At 40.0% G+C, this 21,294-nt stretch overlaps 2 protein-coding genes across 2 annotated transcripts in view; both read left to right on the forward strand.

Annotated features, from left to right (window-relative positions):
• The window catches only part of RABL3 (RAB, member of RAS oncogene family like 3), a 38,246-nt gene extending 28,740 nt beyond the window's left edge, over positions 1-9,506 (forward strand). Inside the window, exons 6-8 of the mRNA XM_058731263.1 lie at positions 1,178-1,249; positions 4,278-4,316; positions 4,883-9,506. Coding sequence (XP_058587246.1) covers positions 1,178-1,249; positions 4,278-4,316; positions 4,883-4,948 — 177 coding nt within the window. The 3' untranslated portion in view covers positions 4,949-9,506. The remainder of the gene's footprint in view (positions 1-1,177; positions 1,250-4,277; positions 4,317-4,882) is intronic.
• A 3,396-nt stretch (positions 9,507-12,902) lies between these two features.
• HGD (homogentisate 1,2-dioxygenase) overlaps positions 12,903-21,294 on the forward strand; it is a 43,848-nt gene continuing 35,456 nt past the window's right edge. The window contains exons 1-3 of the mRNA XM_058731255.1: positions 12,903-13,142; positions 18,659-18,730; positions 19,550-19,638. Coding sequence (XP_058587238.1) covers positions 13,128-13,142; positions 18,659-18,730; positions 19,550-19,638 — 176 coding nt within the window. The 5' untranslated portion in view covers positions 12,903-13,127. The remainder of the gene's footprint in view (positions 13,143-18,658; positions 18,731-19,549; positions 19,639-21,294) is intronic.

Raw genomic sequence — 21,294 nt, forward strand, 5'->3', positions numbered from 1 at the left:
TTACTGGTTTTTCTAGTACTCTGTGATTTTTGAAAAGCTTGTTATAGTTAGTCTCTTTTTTGGTGTGGTTTTGGAAAATGCATTATAGTTTCCAGCCAAAATGAAAAATGTGAGTCTTGAAGTGTTATATATGAGTGAAAGAGGTGATTATTACACAGTTTACTACAAAGGAATCATGTGGGTTTAGAGATTACATACAAAACAGAATAAATGCAACAGTAATTGCAGTAATTGCCCAAGGGACATAGACCATCTACAACTGAAATACAAATGCCATCTTTGTAAAGGAACCTGTCTGATACCCTTATAGTTTGGCCTTAGGTGGCATTTGAGGTAAAAATCAAAGTGCTCTATCTCTTGAGGTGGCAAGTTAATGATGACAAGCAAAGGCAGCTTGACACTGGAATTCCAGGAAAAGAATAATAAACCTTTTGAGATCTTTACTGATTATTGTAATGTACTAGTTATTTCATTGTAATGTTCCAAATTGTTTTGTCTCTTCTGGGCCCCATTTTTTTTTCCTACTTTTCAAAATCCTGTTAAATAGTAATAGATTGTTACTTAATAATAAACCTACTGTTTATTTTTTATTATCAAAAAATATATTTATTGTTTATTATTATCTTTATGGCTTACCAAGAGATGTAGTACTTTGCATTCAATGAGTGAGAAATCCCTGGCAACTGTTTTGTTTGTTCTTTGCTCCTCTAACTCCTGTTTTCATGATTCCCGCTTTGTGTATGAACTATATACTACTTGATTAGATGATGCTGTTGAGTAACTCGTACTAAAAAATGAAGTGTTAAGTTTTAAGTGTTAAGTGTTAAGTTTTTATTGGCTCTATTTCTGCTTTTAGGGTAAATGTAGGTAGGTCACATGATTAGTGTCTTGGTTTTCTTATTAGTAAGATTAGCAATCCTCTTTTCCGTTATGAATTATTTGATGGTGAATACATTGGTTCAGTGTGCTCTATCATAGCATAAATGACAAAAAGCGCCCTTATCTTCCTTTAGCACTTTCCGCTTAGCTTTGTGCATTGTAATTTGAAAATTACTTGAATATTTCATGAGAGTATTATGCCTAACATTTTACTGTAGAAAAGTGCAACAGGAACAGTAGTGACTAACAAGGAGCTGATGTTTCCTGACATATGTGGATCTTATGTTTTATCTTCTAGGATTGCACAAATCCACGGTACCTAGCTGCAGGTTCTTCCAATGCTGTCAAGCTCAGTAGGTTTTTTGATAAGGTAATAGCTCCAATTAAGTTATTTTTAAACTTAATTTATATATTATGGGAGTTTAAAGTTTTTGGAGAATGCTTTGCCCTTTTATTCCTTCATCCTGAACTTCATAGCCTGAACATTTGTGTTGATCTCTCTTATCTGTTGGTATAATTGCTCAAGGCCTGCTGACGTATTTATTTTATCACTAGTGTTCTCTAAGCAAAGGATGAAAGCTACTGGATTTAAATGAGTTATTTTAAAAGAAACCTAATTTCCCTCCTTAAAACAAATTACGTTTTCCTGTTTTCCAGCTCTTCTTGTATTTATTCACATCCTCTCAGCCCCCACAAAAGGCACAGAACCCAGGAGATTCTGCCTAAAGCCCTGCGTTCTTTTTGCTCTCCCAGCTGTTATTATTCTCCACACAAATGTTATTATTACTTTTAAGGTTATGTCATCTTGATTCCGTAATTTTCCCTATCAGAAACCTTTGCATTCCAAGTATTGACTCTTGCTAGCATCATCTTATTGTCCTGAACTGGAATGAAAATGTAGAATGACTCAGCATACTGGTAATTTAGAGCACTGTTTGTCCTTCCTTCGCAAGGCCATAGGGCTCCATTGCACATAGTATTGACCAAGTTTAAGTTGTTTGCCTCATGTTGACATTGCATAGTAAAGTTAAAGAATGTATTTCTGTATGTATTATTGAAAAAGATTGATTTGTGTATTACATTTCCTTTTAAGAGGACAAGAAAAACATTTCCCTCCTCATAGCTCTTCTTTGTGAATCATTTTTCTTTTATCTATTTAGGGATCTAATATTTGGCCCTTTTGTCCATTATGTCATAACAAGATAAGCCCCACACCCCTACCCGTTTAATACGAGAACCGTTTGCTTCATTGCAGAACTTCCCAGCTGGAGTGTGGCAAATATGGTACAAGTGTGCCGAGATAGTGATGCCCTCAGTCGAAGCAGCCAGAGCCCCCCAGGCTAACTGATCGGCAGCCTCTTTCATTGAACCCAGCGTGCTGTACAAATATTAGCATTTTCTAAATGTGCCATAACATGGAAAATGTTGGGAAGCAGTGCAAGGAACTGGATTTTCCCTCCACGTGACTTTCAAGCTTCAAACATAAGAACTTCCATTTAGTTTAGATCCATGGCCTCCATCAGATACACTGTTCTGCCCCGAGAGAAACAACTTACAGATCTTTGTCTGACACAGAAAGATCCCACAATATATTGCTTAATTTGTTAATAATTTATTAATTTGAAAATTGATGAAGGGGATAGAAAGGTACAAACTTTCAGCTGAAAATTGAGTAAGTCACAAGGATGAAGAGTACAGGATAGAAAATACAGTCAATAATATTGTAATATGGTGACAGATGGTAACTACACTTAATTGTAGTGAGCATTTTGTAATGTAATAATTGTTGAATCACTATGTTATATACCTGAAACGACTATAGTATGTCAACCATACATCAATAAAAAATAAAAAATGTTTTAAATGTTAATAAGTTAGACTCTAGAGAAACAATGGGTTATAGACTAGTGTGACCTGAGTTGTCAGGCAAGACTTTATTTTAAAAAATCAGAGGGAACTTGGTTCATTTTAAGAAGAGAACAATATTTGGTAAGAGAAAGACACTGCAAGTTGAGAGTAGGGAATTAGGAGCAAAAGCAAAAAGTAGCATCATTCTTCATCACCACAGTGAAAGGTATATGGATCAGGAAGTTGGCCAGACCTCCAGACTAACATGGTTGCCTCAAAACACGGGACCTGGCAACTAAATTTTGCCCAGTTTTCTACCATATCTTCCAGAATTTAGTATAAAGATTTATTTACCAACAGGGAATCTAGCTCCTTCTCCTGACTCCCTTTAGTAGTAATTCTTCCCCACTCTAGAATGATAGGGTTTTCCTGACCTGCTGTGGAGGAGTCAGCCTCTTCTTGGTTTTTGTGGGATCCAGTATTTTGATATATGTGCTAATCACAAGCCAGGTTTTCTACCTCTGTGGCCAGTGAATGCAACCTTACACTGGGTCTCTTGTGGCTAAAAGTAACCCATAGTCTCAACGGTAGAAAGAATCCAGATGATTTGGTTGTCAAGCCGGTGAGATCAAGGTGGCACAGCCCTGGAAGGAGACACCATGCTCTTATTCAGGGGAATTCTTAGCTTCATAATTCTGGATTCCAGTGTCTTAGAGAGTTAATCTGCATCTAATCTGTATTCTTATCCAATTGGCTTTTCTTAATCACAACAGCTCTGTGTAAAGAAAATCATACCGCCTTCACAAAGGCGGTTTCTCAAGTGTTAGAACAGAATTCATTATTTTTTAAAATTATTTTGTATCATCTGAAAACACGGTACTCTTAAATTATATTAGGGCATGTATTTTTGAGGGGTTTTTTTTTTCAATAGTAGTGATGGATTTGTGCGGATACATCCACTGTATTACCGCATTTCTCCTGCTGACCAAATACAGTTCTGAAACTACTGAATTAAGGATGCAGATTAAGTCCATAGAAAGAAGCTACTTGAATGCCTTTGATGTTGTGTCATCTGTCTCCATTGAGGACCTGCCAAATTTATCGCTGCGTTTACTCAAGGGATGTGGTGGCAGTTCACTACATTACACAGACTTGGCTATAAGGAATACCTGTACTATTGTAGTAGTAAAAGTGTTCTGCTTTTATCTTATGGGTTCTGTTTTGTATCTTTGAGCTAACTGCTAGGAAACTTTGAGCCAGATTTGCTTCCGTACACTGGGAACTGCATGGGTTATTATCCCATTCTCTTATGATTTAGCCACTTTTGTGTATTCATTTAATTTTTAATCTATTATTAATGCCTTTGGGAATAAGGCAAGCTTTTATGGAAATATGCCCACAATCCTGATCTTACTAGCATGAGATTTAACTAGATGTCCATAACTATTGAAAAAACTCTTCATTTGGGTATATGCCTTTTCGTCCCATTAGTGGTAACCACAGTGAACCACTTTTGCTAAGCCCTTAAAATCTTTATTTGTTTCTCACAGGTCATAGAGAAGAGATACTTTCTAAGGGAAGGTAATCAGGTCTGTATCTATTCTTGACAAAGTGGGCTCTTAAATTTGAAGAGAGGTGATTTCCAAATTTATTTTCAGAAGTGGCTTAAAAAAGGGTGAGGCGGGGGGTGGGGTGGGGATCCTTTGTAGGCAAAAGCATTTTCTTCTGTCCTGCTAAATACAAAAGCAAAAATATCAGATTAAGGGAAAATAAGGTTCTAAGAAACAAAAAGAATGCAGGGATAAGGTTATATTATAAAATCATAGGAGAAAATCATTTGCTTAAGACTCCAGAGGGTACATATCCCAGACCTATCACAATGTGGACAATTCATGTAAAAGTCCAGTAGGCGAATGTTATGAGATTCACCTTCATCTTCCCTGATTTAGATGACACTATCACCAATTTGTTGGCAAATGTTTTCCATTTTGGGAACATTTATTTTATTATTTGAGTAAAACCTCAGAGAGATGATTCTGTAAGGGACAACAGGGTGACATAAAGAAACAGAAAATAAGGGGAAAAATTTATAAGGCTATTAGCACTTGAACTCTGCTTGCTTGAGACTTAACGTGATTATCTTTCTTGCCAACAGATTCCAGGCTTTCCTGATCGAAAAAGGTTTGGGGGAGGAACGTTAAAGAGCCTTCATTATGACTGAATTACGCCCATCCTGGAAGAGTGAGCAAGCGGTGGCAGTTCTGCACAGCTTTCTTCTTGCTGTGTTGATTATTAATATTTCAGCCTTTTAACAGAATCATCCTAAAATGCCACCCTTCAGCCTCACCCTTTAATGGAAAGCTGAAAGGAAGTGACAGCGTGGGAGGTCCAAACTTTGTCCCCATTCTGTTCCTCACCTTTCTGTCCCTGTTTATAGATTATGTAAAAGCCTTGTGGAAATATGAGATGTTGTCAAAATGATGCAGTAAATGAGCAGTGACAGAGTGCTACAGAAAAAATTTACTCTTCCCAGAATTGGAAGGTTTTTTATAGGTCTGTAACTTTCCCACACTCCTTGCTGAAGGCTTAATTAAGTACTTCAAAAATGTATCTCTGTTGTTTTACCTTCTTGAGGGGAAAGGTTATGTTAACCAGCCCTGGGTTGTCCACCCCAAACAATCTCTGTCGTTTTCAAAGAAGCAAAATGGTGTTATTTAATTGTCTCCACTCTCATCACACACAAGGATGCCTAATAATAGCAGCCCTTGTCTCCCTCTCCTCTCCTTTGCAAATGGTTCAGTGGCTAGAAGAGGCAGACTAATAGCTGGAGTTAAATATAAATAGATTAATAATACATAGAGAACAGCAGTACCAGCAAAGGAGAATTCTCCGAGAAATTGACAGCTCACTAAATCCTTCACTCTGGGTTACAGATGTCTGCACTGTCTTATTGTTTTCTATTTGGAAATAGGCAGGGTGAAATCTAAGACCTGTTCAAGGGCAGTAAGAGAGATTTACAGCCTCTACTGTTTTTATTTTTTTAAAGGAAAAGTCAACTCCTGAAATGTCTCTTAACTGTAGTCGGTAAACTAAGAATGTTATTTTCTGTGTCAACAATGTATTTATGGAGAGAAGTAAAAATAAGTTCTACAGCAACACATTTACATGAATTATGGACTAGGATTCTTAGATTTCATAATCCAACATTTTGTGAGGGTGGTGGTGTATGTGCGCGTATGCATAATTGTTCATCGTTCCTTTTTTTACCCATCTTTTTTGCTTGTTTAATTCTCTCTGCCCCGGTTCTTCTTTAATATATAGACCTGGTTTCCAAAAACTGCAATTTGCTGCCTTATTCAGCACCACCTTTTTACCCATAACCGCTCTCTGGCTCTGAGGTAGGTCTTTGCAGTCCTGATTTTGCTCCATATTAGAAAAAAATAGTAAGTATACACTTTCAGCTCCTCATTTTAAAACTAGGCAAAAAACACTAAGTTCACTTTCTATTCCATTTTAATTAAATTTCAGAAGTACTTTGGAAATCAAGGTATGCTACCAGAAGATCTTAAAATAAGAAGGTTAGCCAGTGCTTTTAGAAAGGCAGTTGTAGGAATTTGGGGAAGGATTTTTAAAACACTTTTGATCAGCTAGCATATTCTCCAGTCTGTCTTCATATCCTCAGCCATAAAACCGAGGCCTGATTTCTTTTTTGACACAAAGTAGAGCTATGCAAATCAGGATCTGTACGTGGAGTATGGCACAAGCGAGTTGTGACAGAGGCTGCACAAATGCATGCACAAAGACCCAACTAAAGCTCTTTGTAAACAATCAATTTAAAAAAATTATACATACATTCTGAAAAAATAAGTAAGTAATACAACGACACAGAAGCAAAAATACATATAACCCTTTCCTTCTCTCCCCTTTCTTCCTCTTTCTTTCCCTTAATTAAAAACCCTCTCTCAATTTCTTTATTTTCTCCCTTGCTAAAAAATAAAAATAACCCATCACTGATGCCTTTCAGGGTCAGCCTTGAAAACTTAGCAGTACCCCTCAACTCCATTTCTTCTTGCTTGTGAGGCTTGACTGAATTATAGTTTTCTGAGAAAAAATAATTTTTAATAATCTAAGGTAAATTTGTTGCAAAGTATTAGTAGCAGCAAAACAAAGCTGTTTACCAAGATGAATGTTATTAGCCAAAGTTCTTGAAAATGAATGTTTTGAAGAATAATTTTTGCTGGGATTTCCTGAGATCCGCTCATCAAAATTGCTTTTGGATAATCAACAAATGTAAATACCAAAATACTTCCTAAAGAGTATTAATTAAATCTTTAATTTTCTTTATGGAACAGGTAATTAGCAATAGAGGTTTTTTGGGGGTTTTTTTCCTGTTGTGATTTAGATGTCTAACCAATGTTATTATTTATCATGGAGGCAACCAGACGTGAAGGCATACAGTCATTCATCTGTCGCTCAGGTGGCAGGGCTCTTCGTTAAAATCCAGCCCAAGATTTGGGTTGACCTCTCCACTTCTGTGCTCTGAAAAGAATTGCTGCTCCCAAAGGGGTTGATCCGTATCACTTTATCTTAGGTTCTCAGAAGTCCCTAAACTTGAGGCATCCATAACATAATCCGTGACAGTGCCTTGACACTGCTATTTTTCTGTCCATTCTGAAAATGGACTGCGTGGAACTGATATGCTGGGCCATCAGACGGAGATGAAGAGCTCCTCACTGCTGCTATGACCAGAGCTTTTGAGTGTCCATTTCAATAGTATATGCCATAGCACCCAACCTAGGGAGGACCTTGTGTGGGTTTTTAATAAATGTTGTTCAATTGAAATTTTTAAAGCACAGGTAGCATCTATTTTAAGAAGTTTGAAGGTGTTACAGGATGTCTGCATTGATTTAATATCTGTTAAAATTCAGAGGAGGATACTGTTTGCGGGGAAGGAGGAGAAGGAAATAAAAAAATCCATTCCTCTGTAGTCCCCAGACTGAGTGAAATCACTATGGTAGGAGAGGAAAGGTTCCAGGCAATCTAGCCCTAGGAGAACCCTGAGCCTCAAATATTCCACAGTATGTTTGCCTGATGCAAAATTGGAGCTGAAGCCTACCAGGGCTGCTCCATAGAGTAGGAAGGGGGTCCGACTTCCAGTTACTATTAGTACCTCCATTTAAGGACTTAAAGCAGTGGCTTTCGGACTCAAATGTGCATAAAAATCCTCTGAAGTGCTTAAAAATGCAGATTCTGGGATTTTATCAGCCCCCCTCTCCTTGCCCAATTCTATGTATATAGGATAGAGCCAGGATTTTGTATCTTTAACAGACAAACCAGGTGATTCTGCAGTGAGTGGCCTGGGATCCACACTCTGAGAAAGATAATAAACTCCTATCATAGAGAATATGCGGAATGTACTTAATGGCACCATTATATAGTTCATCAAAGTTCATCTTGGGCTTCCTTAAATGATTTCGCCTTCATGAGCTGAGCCACTCTTCCCTCTCAAGGTGATACATGCCACAGCAATCATGACATGATTGTCCCATTCTCTATTGGCAAAACAGGAGATGTTTGTTTTTAATGTACTACTGTCATTTTTACTACCACCATGTTCTGCATTCCAGGTGTATTTATTTCTAATAAGATGCCTTGCCATCTCATACACGGTCCCTCACTTGTACCACATTTGTTTTCTCAGCTGGCTAATCACTAAGCCTTACCAAGGTCATCAGTAAGTATTGGTGAAGGATGAAACAAACCCCTGCATTCCAACAAAGACATAAAATCTTGCTCAGTACCAGCAAGTACATTTATCAATTCCATCTTTTTTTTTTGGAGACCCTCTAACTGTAACTTCTCTAACTCCATCCTGGGGTGATTGCTCTCCAGACCTGTCACACTCCTTCACATTACCCTGTAACACTACCCCAGCTCCCAGGATGAAATGTTTGCCACTTTCTCAGTGTGGATCTGTGGTCTTCCAACTGGGATGGGTACACATGTCCCCTCCAAGAGGTGCATGGACACACACAGTTTTAGGGGAATCATTTTCCAGGTCATCCATCTCCATTATGTATGTTAAAATTGTTCTTCTTGTGAATGCAGCTCAGTGCTAGTTCTTACTTCCCACCTGTGCTTTCTTTCACAATTGTCCTTTTCCCACAGTGGAAAAGGAATCTTGCTTATGTAGGAATGTGGTATATTGGCCCAGGGTGTAAATGTCTTAGGATGCCAATAAAAGGACAATTCTAAATATTAGTTTTATTTAAGGACTTTTTTCCACTCACACAATTATTAAAAAAAAAAAAAAAAAAAAAAAATGGCAGACCTCTAAAGGGAGCGGTTCCTGAGTTCCTGAGAACACAGCAAAGAGAGTTTTGGTAAGAAATAACCAAGGCTATGGCACATTTCTTCATGGCAAGTCTTCTTGCTTGGTCTATCAAAATATCAAAATAACATTTTTGTGAAAAATAATTATACAGGCAAAGGAATATAAAATTAACATTTATTTTCTCAACCCTTTCTAAGTAAAATGACTTAGAAAAGGCACATCTAAGTGAAAAGGTAACATTTAATTAAAGTCATTGATTCCAATAGCTGGGTAACCAAGCCTTTTCCAATCAGATTCCCAATTATTTCCTTGCAAAAAAATTAAAGGAGAACCTGAGTTGTTGATAGGTTACTAAAAATGATGTTTATGATAGATTGCTATGTGAGTTTTGATATTTGATTCAGAAGGAGAAGTGAGGTAATAAAATTCCTTCCATTCATATCTACTTATCTATGTGAATGAATTTTTTTTAACATGTCTTAAAACCAAAAAGTAGGATTAAATTATGTTGAATCATGTCTTATTCTGGAAATAAGAACTATAAATGAGAATTACTAATTTGTGGATATACGAACTAATGGGGGAGGCATCCACTTATTAAAAGAAGCATTTCTGGAAAGACTTTACCTTTTATATTTATCAAAATATCCAGTATGTATGGATTACTGTCCTAGAGAAGAATCTTTCCAGTCTCCTATCTGGAGGGTGAAACGTTTCCTGATAGCATTCTCAGGAAGTGCAGTGGAAGAAGGAGGCTGGAGGTTTCATCACTTACCTACACGTGGTTTTGGTCCTACTCTCCACAATCTGGTGGTGTGAATCTGGAACTCCTCTGACTTTTCTTCTGAAGCTTCTGCAGAGGGTAAACCTAATTTCTACTAGAATCTGGGAGAAGCAGATACCTGCTGTCTCCACTTCCTGGTCCTTTTCAAATTCTCCCCCTCACGCGTTCCCTGTATTGTTTCACCGAATCTATCCTCCTCTGCTGGTTTTTAGCATCTTTGTTCTTGTTGCTCACAACTTTGACAGCGTGACTCTGTTCTGATCCAGTGTGTGTTTGCCTTGTCCCTACACAAACTTCTCCCTCCACTGGGTGTCTTTTTGACACCTGCCCAGATGGCATCCCTCAATCCCTGCTTCAGATGTCTGCCAAACTTTCCCTTCCCGGTCTTCCCTCACTAGACCCCTCCACTCTGCCCTAAACACAGCACTTTGAATGCACTGCCCTTCCACTTTTCTGTGTTTGCACACGCTCTTTCCTCTGCTCAATGCCCTATCCAACTCATCCTGTGAAGCTTGGCTCAGTTATCGCCTCCTTTGGGAAGCCTTCCCTGCCCTCCTGCTGAGGACTAGGTGCCCTTCAATCCCTCCTGTAGCACCCTGCGCTCATCTCTGTCACAGCAGATACGGTTCTCTGTTGTAATAGCCTTCTCCAGTATGCTGCACTAGTAGAGAACAGGACTGAGTTAGTCATCTTTGTGTCCCCTACATCTCACACAGTCTGGCACATAGCAGGTCCTCAATAATCGTAAGATAAAGAAATGAGTGTGTGATTACATTAATTAAAGTGGAAAACCATCAGACCTCAAATCAGAGCTGTTGCTGAGTTTTATTTATTCTCCTATCCCTTGTGTGTATAAAGCACAGTGCCTGGCACATAGTTATACAAAGCAAATACTTGTTTTATGGAATCACGTTTATAAAAACAAAAAAGAAATACAGTTAAGTCAGGAGAAATCCATAAAGTTTGGTGATAGGTTATTCAATTTCAAATATTTTCAAGCTCCTGAAAGTAATTTTCATCCAGTCAAGGATCTGTGACCACTTTCCTACTTTTTCTCTTTTGTAGAAATCTCCTACACCCTAGGAAAGAGTTTAAATGCTTCTTGAATTTGCCTTCAAAGCTGATTCAATGGAAAGAACATAGGAAGCCTATGGAAAAATAAAGCAGTAAAGCTTTTCCCTTGTCTTTTATTGACTCCCATTCATTTTTTCCCTCTAACCACCAAAGACTCACTTCCAGGATAGATAGATTGAAGACTCAAAGTACTCATAAACTCAGATGTAAGAAATATTTTTTCTGGAATTTATTTTTGATTTTGAGTCTGCATACTGCAGGAATAACAAAAACTTAGCCTCAGTAAAACCAGGGCCTCCCCCAACGCATACCACTTCCTCCAGGGTTTGTATATAAATTCCAGGGAAGCAAGCTTACGTAATACCACAGTGTCATCTGTCTATGCTGACATATGCTGAGATGTCCTATAACTGTCTGGAACTCAGGCATCAATCCACACAGGTTGGTTTGCTACCAACCTGTCATTTTTTTCTGGCCCTCTCTGTGCTAACACCTCATACACAGGCAAATCATCTGCTGCTACTGCAGTATGTTGGAGCCTAGGGACCTCTGGCGATAACTTAGACCCATTTAATATAGAGCAGAGGGTCTAAGCTGATGGCCCATGACCTTTTCAAATCTGCATGTATGTTTTTTATATCAGTGTATCAGTTATCTCACCAAACCACCCCATTAAATACCATAAAATACACCATTCTATTTTCCCACAATTCTGTGAGTCAGCAATTTGGACTAGGTCTTGCTGGGGGTTCTTCTGCCATTTTCACCTGGGATCATTCATGTGTCTCCAGTTATATGACAGCCAGACTGCATCATTCAACATGTCCGGCAGTTGGTGCTGGACTAACTTCTCTCTTCATGTGGTTTCTCATTCTCAAGGAGATTTGCCCAGCTTCTCTGCATGGTAATTTCAAGTAGTAAGAAATGGACAAATCCTAAGGCACAAGCACTATTCACGCCCCTGCTTGTGTTGTGCTTGCTATTAACCAAAGTAAGATTCAAGGAGGTAAGAAAAAGACTACATCTCTTTATGTGAAGAGCAGCAAAGTCCAACATTACAAAAGAGCATGCATACAAGGATGGGAGAAAATTATGGACATTTTTGCAATCTACCACAATGGTTTTATCTAGTCATTCACTCATTCATTCATTCGCATGTTCTAGTTTCCAGTGTTTAAAAATCGGAGCTTCATTTAGAAGTCTTATCTTGAAATACCACCTAGCCTACATTTCCTGCCTGGTCTGTTGCACTTAAGTTTGTGATGATAAAGCCTAGTTTACAAGACTGTTCTTGTGAAATTAAATGAGATAATTTCTATGGAAAAACCTGGCATGAACAGGCACTCGATATATAGTTTCTTTCTTCCTGAGTACAATTAGCCACAAAGTGGATATCTAACCATGGCTAAGGAGAATAGCCAAGATGAAGGGCAAGGGAGTCATGGAAAAGGTGGCTGGAAAGTAATTTCTTGGTCTGCTTTTAGAAGGATAAAGGTATTAGAAAACAAGATTTTTAAAGAATTTATTTTTAAAAACCACTAAATATATTTAAGAAATGAAAGGAACAATAGCAAACATCTCCGTTTGCTTTAAGTGAAGCACTTCAGACTCTGGACAGTTCACCCAGCTCATCCCTTGGAGGCACCTCTGGACAGCTGTCCAGACTCAGTCCCTGTTTCAAGCAGCTGTGTGTAAACACCTGTGCCAGAGCACAATTCATTTTGTCACTGCCCAGCAGAGAATGAATACCCTGCCCTGTTCCTTCCAGGCCTGAGTCAGGACTGAGGAGAGAAGCCTCTGCCGCACACAGCATGCCTTAACTACCACGGTTCCTTTCCCAGAGAGCTTTCCATTCTCTGTCTTCAGTAATAAGCCTCCTTCTTTTCACTGGGACACATAATTGGCTAATCTTTACCTCGGCTGGAGAGGAGATAGGCTCTGCAAACTCTTCCAGAAACAGCCTAGATTTAGTGAAAACCAAAGACAATTGCGTAAGCAGTTTGAAAACAAGCATGCTGGACTTTCTTCCTAGTTGATCAGTTAGGCAATTTTTGTGGCTGGTTTGAGCCGCCTGCTAACCAGTGAGCACGGTGAAGTGGTGGGAATAACATTCAGAGGGTGGATTGGAGGAGAAACAGAAGCATTTTAGCTTCATACCCTCTCTGGGCCTGTGTTTCCTGAAGTCATCACACCTGCAGCAGAGGGAAAATGGCCGAGTTGAAGGTAAGAGACTATCTGCCAAGTTTGCGGTGGCTTCTTCAGCCAGAATTTATGGAAGCTTCTGAGAACCCCAGAGTGTCAGAGTCAGGAAGGATCTAGAGAGGCCATGTTTTAAATCCCTGTGTTCAGAGGTTTTGCCATGGTGTCCACAGGCATGGCTGGAGCTGGGGGTGTTGATGGAAAGGTGGTAAAGAAAAAAGATGAAGCCTTCATTGTCCATTTTTTGCCTTTGTTCATTTCAAATATTGTCTTGGGAATCTGTAGACATCATAAGGGCTCCCCGCCCCCCGCCCCCCAACGACCATGGGCAGACACATATCTCACTGCCTGCTTCCCAGCCCCTACTCCCTGATATCTTCCTGTTGCTACAGCTTCCTGGACTGCCTCCAGCCAACCAATTAGATCTGCCGTATCTATTCAGTTATTTTGAGGATCCACAAATTGGCCCTTGGCCAATAGAAGCCCTAGCAATTCCTCTAGGAAGTAATTCCTTTTTATTATTTAATGTGCAATTGAAAAATATGTGTGGGTTATGTGCTATTAATGAATTAACTCATATTGTAATCCTCAAAATAGATCTGAGATGTAGGCGCTCTTGTTTCTATTTAACCAGAAAGGAAAAGAAAGTTTGGAGAGATTAAGTGACTTGCCCAAGGTCACTGCTTATAGGTGACAGAGACTAGATCAGAACCTGGTTTGTCGGAATCCAAATCCCAAGTTCCAAAAGGAGATTTAGTGACATCTACTGGACCGTGTGCCTTAAGTCCAGGGAAGGGGACTGTTTTCCCAGTGTCTAAAACCACACCTAGTGTCCAGCCTGGGCTATATCAGTGCCCAACACATGCATGTGGAACTGAGGAGAACTTTCCAGAACTTGACTCAAGTCAGGTGAGCCACACTCCGGGCTTCTTTCAGGAATGCAGAATTTGAACACTTTCCTAATGCCCTTCAACTGATGCTGAGTTTGAAGAATCAAACATCGCCCCAGTTGATAGGGATCCTGAAAACACACAACACTGAAGTAAACGTTTGTTTCTTTACCTTCATGTGTGACCAAGATTCGGAAATGCTGAGAAAGAACTCTCTTGCATTCAGCAAATATTATGTGTTAGTACTGATGCCACAGGTTGATACTGTAAAGGAACCGAGTCTGGGCTAGGTGGGGTCAAGAGAAACTTCTTGAAGAAGGCTGTTCCTCAGCTGAGTCATAAGAGAGAAGTAGAAATTGGCTAAATGAAAAGAGGTGGGGGGCAGAGAAAAAACAAGTGCAAAGGCACAGCATACACAGACAGCCCAGCATATTCTGGGAGCCAAGAGAGTTTCAGCTAAATTTGAGCTGCTGCAGGGACAGCCAAGTTGACATACCCAGGAGGCAGTGGGATGTATGGATCTGGATCTCAGGGGAAGGGGTAGGGCCAGGTTAATAGATACAGGAGGTCATTCTATCAACGGTGGCAGCTGAAGTTCTGGGAAAGGGAGAGTGCCTAAGAACTTTGTTTCCTGATGAAAATCCTATGGGAGAGTTCAGCAGGGGCTGGAAACATCCTTACCATTTATAAATAAATTATATCTAAAATCCTATCCTGCTGAAATTTTTAGCAACTTATTATGCACAGCACCAGCAGACCAATGTAAATTGCATGCTGGTCTTTGTTCTCAATTTCAAAGGCTTTCTTCCCTGCCTGCTGTCTAATCTGCACGAGCAAAGGTTAGCTCTAGAGATCAGGAATCCAAACACAGAAAACCAGATTGCATCATTCTAATCAATAAACATTACATAAGTTAAAAAATATACTTCTCAGCTTTTATGTCTTCATTTTAACAGATATATCAACACAAAGCCTAAAAGAAATCACATTTATGTAAAAGCAGCACAACTGGGGGAAGAAAATTCAAAAGAGAAAATAATAAGGTTAAATTTCAAACAGACTATTCCACATTCTTAAGTCCCTTCACTTCTACAAGTCTTGATTTCCTCATTTCTAAAATGAAGAGCTGTTCAATATCCAGATTTTGGGCCCCACTACCAAATATTTTCATTCACTAGGTCTGGGTGTGTGTTTGATAAATTTCTGGAGGTGATTCTAATGATTAGCCAGAGACGGGTCCCACTAATATTGTGATTGTATTTGTTTCCTGTTTCTGTTGTAACAAATTACCACAAATCTAGTGGCTTAAAACCACACATATTTATTCTCCTACCGTTCTGGAAGTCAGAACTGTGAAATCAGTTTCCCAGGGCTAAACTCAAGCTTCCCCAAGCTGCCTGCATTCGGTGATTGAGTCTCCATCTTCAAAGCACATCACTCCAGCCTCTGCCTGTCACTGCACTGCCTTTTCCTCTTCTGTAGCTGTATATCCCTCCACCTCCCTGTACTAAGGCACTTGTGATTACATTTGGGGCGCACCCAAATCATCCAGGATAATCCCTCATCTCAAGATTCGTACTTCACTCACATCCTCAAAGTCTCTTTGAGTGTAGGAAGTTCCCAGGGATTCAGACATGGATATCATTGAAGGTCATTATTCAGCTCTACCACAATAACCTGCAAGTTCCCAACAATCTCCGTTCTCTGTTCCCAGCACAGTTCATTAGAAATACTGGACTCTTGCCACAGGAACAAGGTAGCTATCGTTCCATCTCCACCCTGACTTCTATCTCCTTCCTTTATGCTCAGTGAAAAGCAGTGAGGTGCACCATCTGCCCGTCCCATCAGGGCATTACCCAGAATCAGAGTTGGGAGAAAGCACCTCATAAGCCTACTCTGACACAGAGTACGTCCCAGGGACCAGGCGAGGATTAAAAAGCGGTATGGTAGGCAGCTGCCAGACAACTGAAGTTATATGGAGCTTGCTAATTTGTTCTTTTGTTTAGAAAGGATTCATATCATTCTCTTGGAGAAAAGTGAGATCATTTTTTTATGTTGGATCAAGTTATTCAGAAATCTGGACTGAAGAAAACATACAAACTCACTTGCTTAATGTTAGATTTTCTTTTCTTCTTGCATAAGGAATATTTGTACATAGTCACTGAACCAGCTGGAGTTGCACACTTGGATTTTCACAGCTGATATAAGCAGAGTTCAGATTCTGCCCTTGATCTCAGCAGCTTGGGAAAGCACCTGCTGAATACTGCTTCCTCAAGTCAGATACCTTCGGCAGTAAGGGACATGGCATTTGAAAGCTCTAATAAACTCATCTGTAAATTCTTCTCTCCGAGGATTAGGAAAACCGACTGACTGGAGAGTGAGTCAGCATTTTCCGCCTCCTCGTCAGCCAATGCACCACAGCTAAGATGCAGAAACAGGCTCAGAACTCACACCTCTCTCAGAGCTGGGTGGCTCCCTTCCAAACCACCAGCTGTTCTTTCTACTTTCTTTTCTATTTTTTAAAGCAGTCAGAAGCAAATGCTTCAGAACTACATATACTAAGTCTCTTTTCCCTTGTGCCAAAAATACATAGAACCCTGGACTCTGTTCTGAGACCAGCAGTTGCAAAGAATGGGGAAGGTTAATAAGTAAACCCGCCCATGACTGGAGAAGGTTCAGCTGTATGCCTCAACACTTAAAACTCCCCGGCCTCTCTTGCAGAGAGAAACAATGTGGCAGTTGAACAAAGAAAGTAAGGGCGCTGTCATGCTCAGTGGCTTGCTTCAGTCACAGATTGGTCTAAAATTCCATTCCACAGAATTGAAGATAATTTGGGGTCATTACCATTTCTCAGCAACTCCAATTCATTCCTGTTGACAGTGAGCGTGAGGCCCATTCTGAGAGAAGAAAATTGTACTCAGTGGAGAGTCGCAATGCTCTACCATTTCCCCAAAGAAATCAGTCCAAACTGCATGTCGCTGCAGTTAACCTATCTGTGTATAATATAACTCAGTGTTTTTAGTGCTGATAGATTTTCCAAAGTACAAAAAAAAAAAAATTGTGTCTGAAGGCAAAAAGAATAATTTCACTTCCATTGCTTTCTAGGTCATAACATTTCACATTTGATATTCCTTCCAAATATAGCAGTTATTGGCCTGATCGTTGCTCACACATCCAGGCATATTGCATTCAGCTCATCCGTCTCCATGCTGCTGAGAACTCTGGAGGGCTCACCCTCCACCCACTAGCATCCTTCTTATATCTTTTAAAGACATGTGCTCAGATGGTGGCATTTCACTCAGAGAGCAAGGCTGCACTTTCATTATCCAGAGCTAAAATTAAGTCCGTTTTATTAGGAACAACTATGGGCAGAAAATAGCCATTTTTTAAATATTTGAGTTAGAGAAAAGGGGGTTCTAACCCCACTTACAGCAGCATACATACACTCAGAATAGGCTTTAAGTGAAAGGCTAAATCAAACAATAGGTATCTATTGAGTACCCTCTGGTAAATCAGGCACAGGGCACATCCAGGCGAACAAGACTGCTACAGATTTCATGGGGCTTACCAACTTGCAGAGAAGCCAGACAGTGAACAAGAGCTCACAGGTATGCTAAGTGCTGTAAGAATAAATTTCAGGGGCTCCCATACTTTACTTTGTTGAGAAAGTCTTTAACTTTTTTTCCCTCTAGGTATAAAGGAAACAGCCAGCAATCAAATAGACTCCATTGTACCACTGTGGACAGACTCTGGTCTGGCACTTGTGAAAGCCACCCATATCTTCAGATTTTGGTTCCATGTATCCACAAAAATACAAATATGTACACAAGTGTTCCATAGATGAATCAGAAAATATAGGCTTCTGCCTCTCAGCAAGGCTAGTTTGGAGATCTTTCCCTCAAGCATTCTGCTGTAGACTGGATCCACATGCCTATTTTTAGTTGCTTGTTTCAGAGCATGGAGGGGAATGGAGCTCCACACACAGGGAGGTTGCAGTCTAGGCCCAGCAAGATCCTACTAATCTGGAGTTGAGGTGATGCCTAGTTATCTCCTTTCTCCAGAACTCCCTGGCAGAAAGATAATTTAAAAACCTGTTCTTGGGGTGGAATAATTAAGAACAAACCCACAAATCAACTAAGTATAGCTAAGGGTGGAAAGTCTATGCAATATTCAGGAGTCTTCTCCCAATTAATTGGTGGTCTTTTTTTTTTAATTTAAAAAAAATTTTTAATGTTTATTTTATTTTTGACAGAGAGAGAGACAGACAGAGAGACAGAGCATGAGTGGGGGAAGGGGCAGAGAGAGAGGGAAACACAGAATCCGAAATAGGCTGCAGGCTCTGAGCTGTCAGCACAGAGCCTGACACGGAGCTCAAACTCACAGACCTCGAGATCATGACCTGAGCCGAAGTCGGGCGCTCAACCAACTGAGCCACCCAGGTGCCCCTAATTGGTGGTCTTTAAAATTCACACAGAGCATATTTTCTTTCCTAGATGGTCCACATGCCAAGACATAGCAAACATATTACATATGGAACATCATACACAAACACATGTCCTTATAGAAATTCTTACCTTCATTAGACTATCAATGTTGTGAAATGCTCTTTAAATACTTTAATGACAGCCTTCGTATCTTTGTCATATGCAGTACATTTCTGGATTCGGGAATGAATGTGCCTCAGAGGACCCTCGCTGCCCAGGTGCGCTGCCAGAAGGACAGGTATGGATGAATAGAATATCAGCTTAGAGAGCTCTGATTTGTAGGAATGAATAACCAGCCCTCAGGCCAAAGTGCATCTACTCACCATTGTTCCTGGGAACTGTCTAGGAGTTTCACAACTCATTAAGATACTTGGGATACACAACAATGCCAATACAAAGATTAAAGTGGGATGGTGGTTACCTATGGCAAAGCACCCAATCTGAAATAGCAAGACTAACTGTAAGACTTTCAGGAGGATCCCCTAGGCTCAAGGTTAAGAGGACTTCCTTATAGTTCTTTTAAATGGCATGAGTTATGACAATGATGAGAAAATAATCAGTCCTAAAAAATGGATCCACAAAGATGTTTACACTAGTGTTGGTTACAATAACAAAAGTATGGCAAACAAAATATTTTCAAAAATTTTAAAGAATATTTTATGGCATGAAAAAATTGCTCATGATATAGTGTTTCTTCCAAAAAAAAAAATTCCGTGATCATTATAGGACTACACACATCATCCATCATTGGATCCTTATTTTGGAGGATAAGAATGGAAGGAAATGTACCAGTGTGACAACATTGGGTTATTTCTGGATGGTGAGATCATGGGTTATATTTTATAAATGTTCTGTATTACACATGTATTGCTTTTCTAAACACGAGGAAAGTCACCTAAACAGTTGTTACAAAAAGTATATATGGGTTGAAGATGGTCTTGTGCAGTGGACCAGAGCATCCTCATCCAGGACAGAATTCCCCCCACTGAATTGTTTGCAGGAAGGTGAGATGCTTTTCTGATTGGAGTGATGTTGTTTATTGCCTCCTTTGTTTTAGAACAATCCTCAAGTCTGCCCTTATAACCTGTATGCTGAGCAGCTCTCAGGATCGGCTTTCACTTGTCCACGGAGCACAAATAAGAGAAGGTACAGGATTAGATTAATTCTGACCTGAAGACTGTGGGATTTATGACTAGTACTTAGTGCTGGCTCCTACATCTGGGCCATCGCTTCCCAGGGCTGCCGAAGATTCTGCTTTTCACAGGCTGTACTCTGGGTAATTGTGAGGGGAGGCCTTGTCTCCAGCTAGGATCAAGTCACTGTTAGAAAAAAGTAAGGAAGCAGCTGCACAGAGTCTTGGAAAACACACATGTCCAGCTCCATTTACAAATTATCACTTGTCTCCAAAGGAAAATGTCCCCAGTAGGTGCATGGGTGGCTAAGTTGGTTGAGCATACGACTTTGGCTCAGGTCATGATCTCGCGGTTCACGGGTTCAAGCCCCACGTCAGGCTCTGTGCTGACAGTTCAGAGCCTGGAGCCTGCTTCAGATTCTGTGTCTCCTTCTTTTTGTGCCCCTCCCCCATTCATGTGCACGCACTCTCTCTCTCTCTCTCTCTCAAAAATAAGTAAGCTAAAAAAAATTTTTTTTAAAGAAAAGAAAATGTCCCCAGTAAACTGGCCTTCCCTAAAGGGTTTTCCAGTTGAATTTTCAATTTTGATTTGTTTGTTTGTTTGTTTTTAAATAATGAGTAACTCAAACTTACAGATGATTCCGTGTAATATCTTCTTCAGCTGACTAGAAATATTATTTCTTTGCATGAAAATATTGGATAACTAACCTCGGGCAGTTGAAAGGTCATCTATTATGGCCTCTTGTGGTTTGAATTAATAAGGTTTTTACTCTTTGGAATTTGCCTTTGCTGGAAACCAGCACATTCATTAGCAAAATGTGTCATGTTGCATGCTTCCTCTAATCCCACAAGCCAGGTCAATGAACTCACTCCCTTGATTTACTCCCATGGGGCAGGTTGAACGCAATAGATGTTGTGGTTTGGGGAGGCAGTAAGTGTCGTACTTAAACAAGTAGTGTCAAACTATAGGAATGTCAGGCTAGGGCATCTGTGGAGAGGAGTGCTCCTAATTTTGGAGACTTGGGGAGGAGGGCAGTTGGTCTGGTACTGCTTAGTGGATGAGACTGGCTTTACCTCCACAGTCTCCTCCTAGGGAGCAAATGAGGTAGTGACTACGACAGCACAATGGACCACACGAACGATAGGTTGTTGTCTTCAGTGGTTAATTATGCCCACTCTGGAGTCAGGTCCCCTGAGTTTAAATCATGCCTCCTTCTCCTTTAAGCTGTGTGACCTTGAGCAAGTCATCTACCCCCCTCAGAGCCTATGGTTCCTCATTTGTCAAAGAGATGACGATAGTACCTATTTCATAGTTGTGGTGAGGATTAAAGGAAAGAGTGCATATAAAGTACTTAGCACATTGCCTGGCACATGGTGAGTGCTCAATTAACATTAATTATTCCAATCACCATTACTGTCAGCATAGTAGTATTTCTCCCTCCAATACAGGGTAACCCTAGGAGGCTGTTAGAGAACTGAGTGTGAGCTATGGCATCCATAACAATACTGCTTCTGTCTTGGCAGATATGTGCATGGAGGGAAGAAGAGATCGTTTCCCATACTTGTCAAAACTCAGGGGTTAATTCTATTATCGTTTAATCACCTCTCTCTCTCTCTCTCTCTCTCTCTCTCTCTCTCTCTCTCTGCAATTCCAGTCAAGGTAAGGAAGG

The sequence above is a fragment of the Neofelis nebulosa genome, chromosome 5 (genome assembly GCF_028018385.1).
Source record: "Neofelis nebulosa isolate mNeoNeb1 chromosome 5, mNeoNeb1.pri, whole genome shotgun sequence".
NCBI classification, from domain to species: domain Eukaryota; kingdom Metazoa; phylum Chordata; class Mammalia; order Carnivora; family Felidae; genus Neofelis; species Neofelis nebulosa.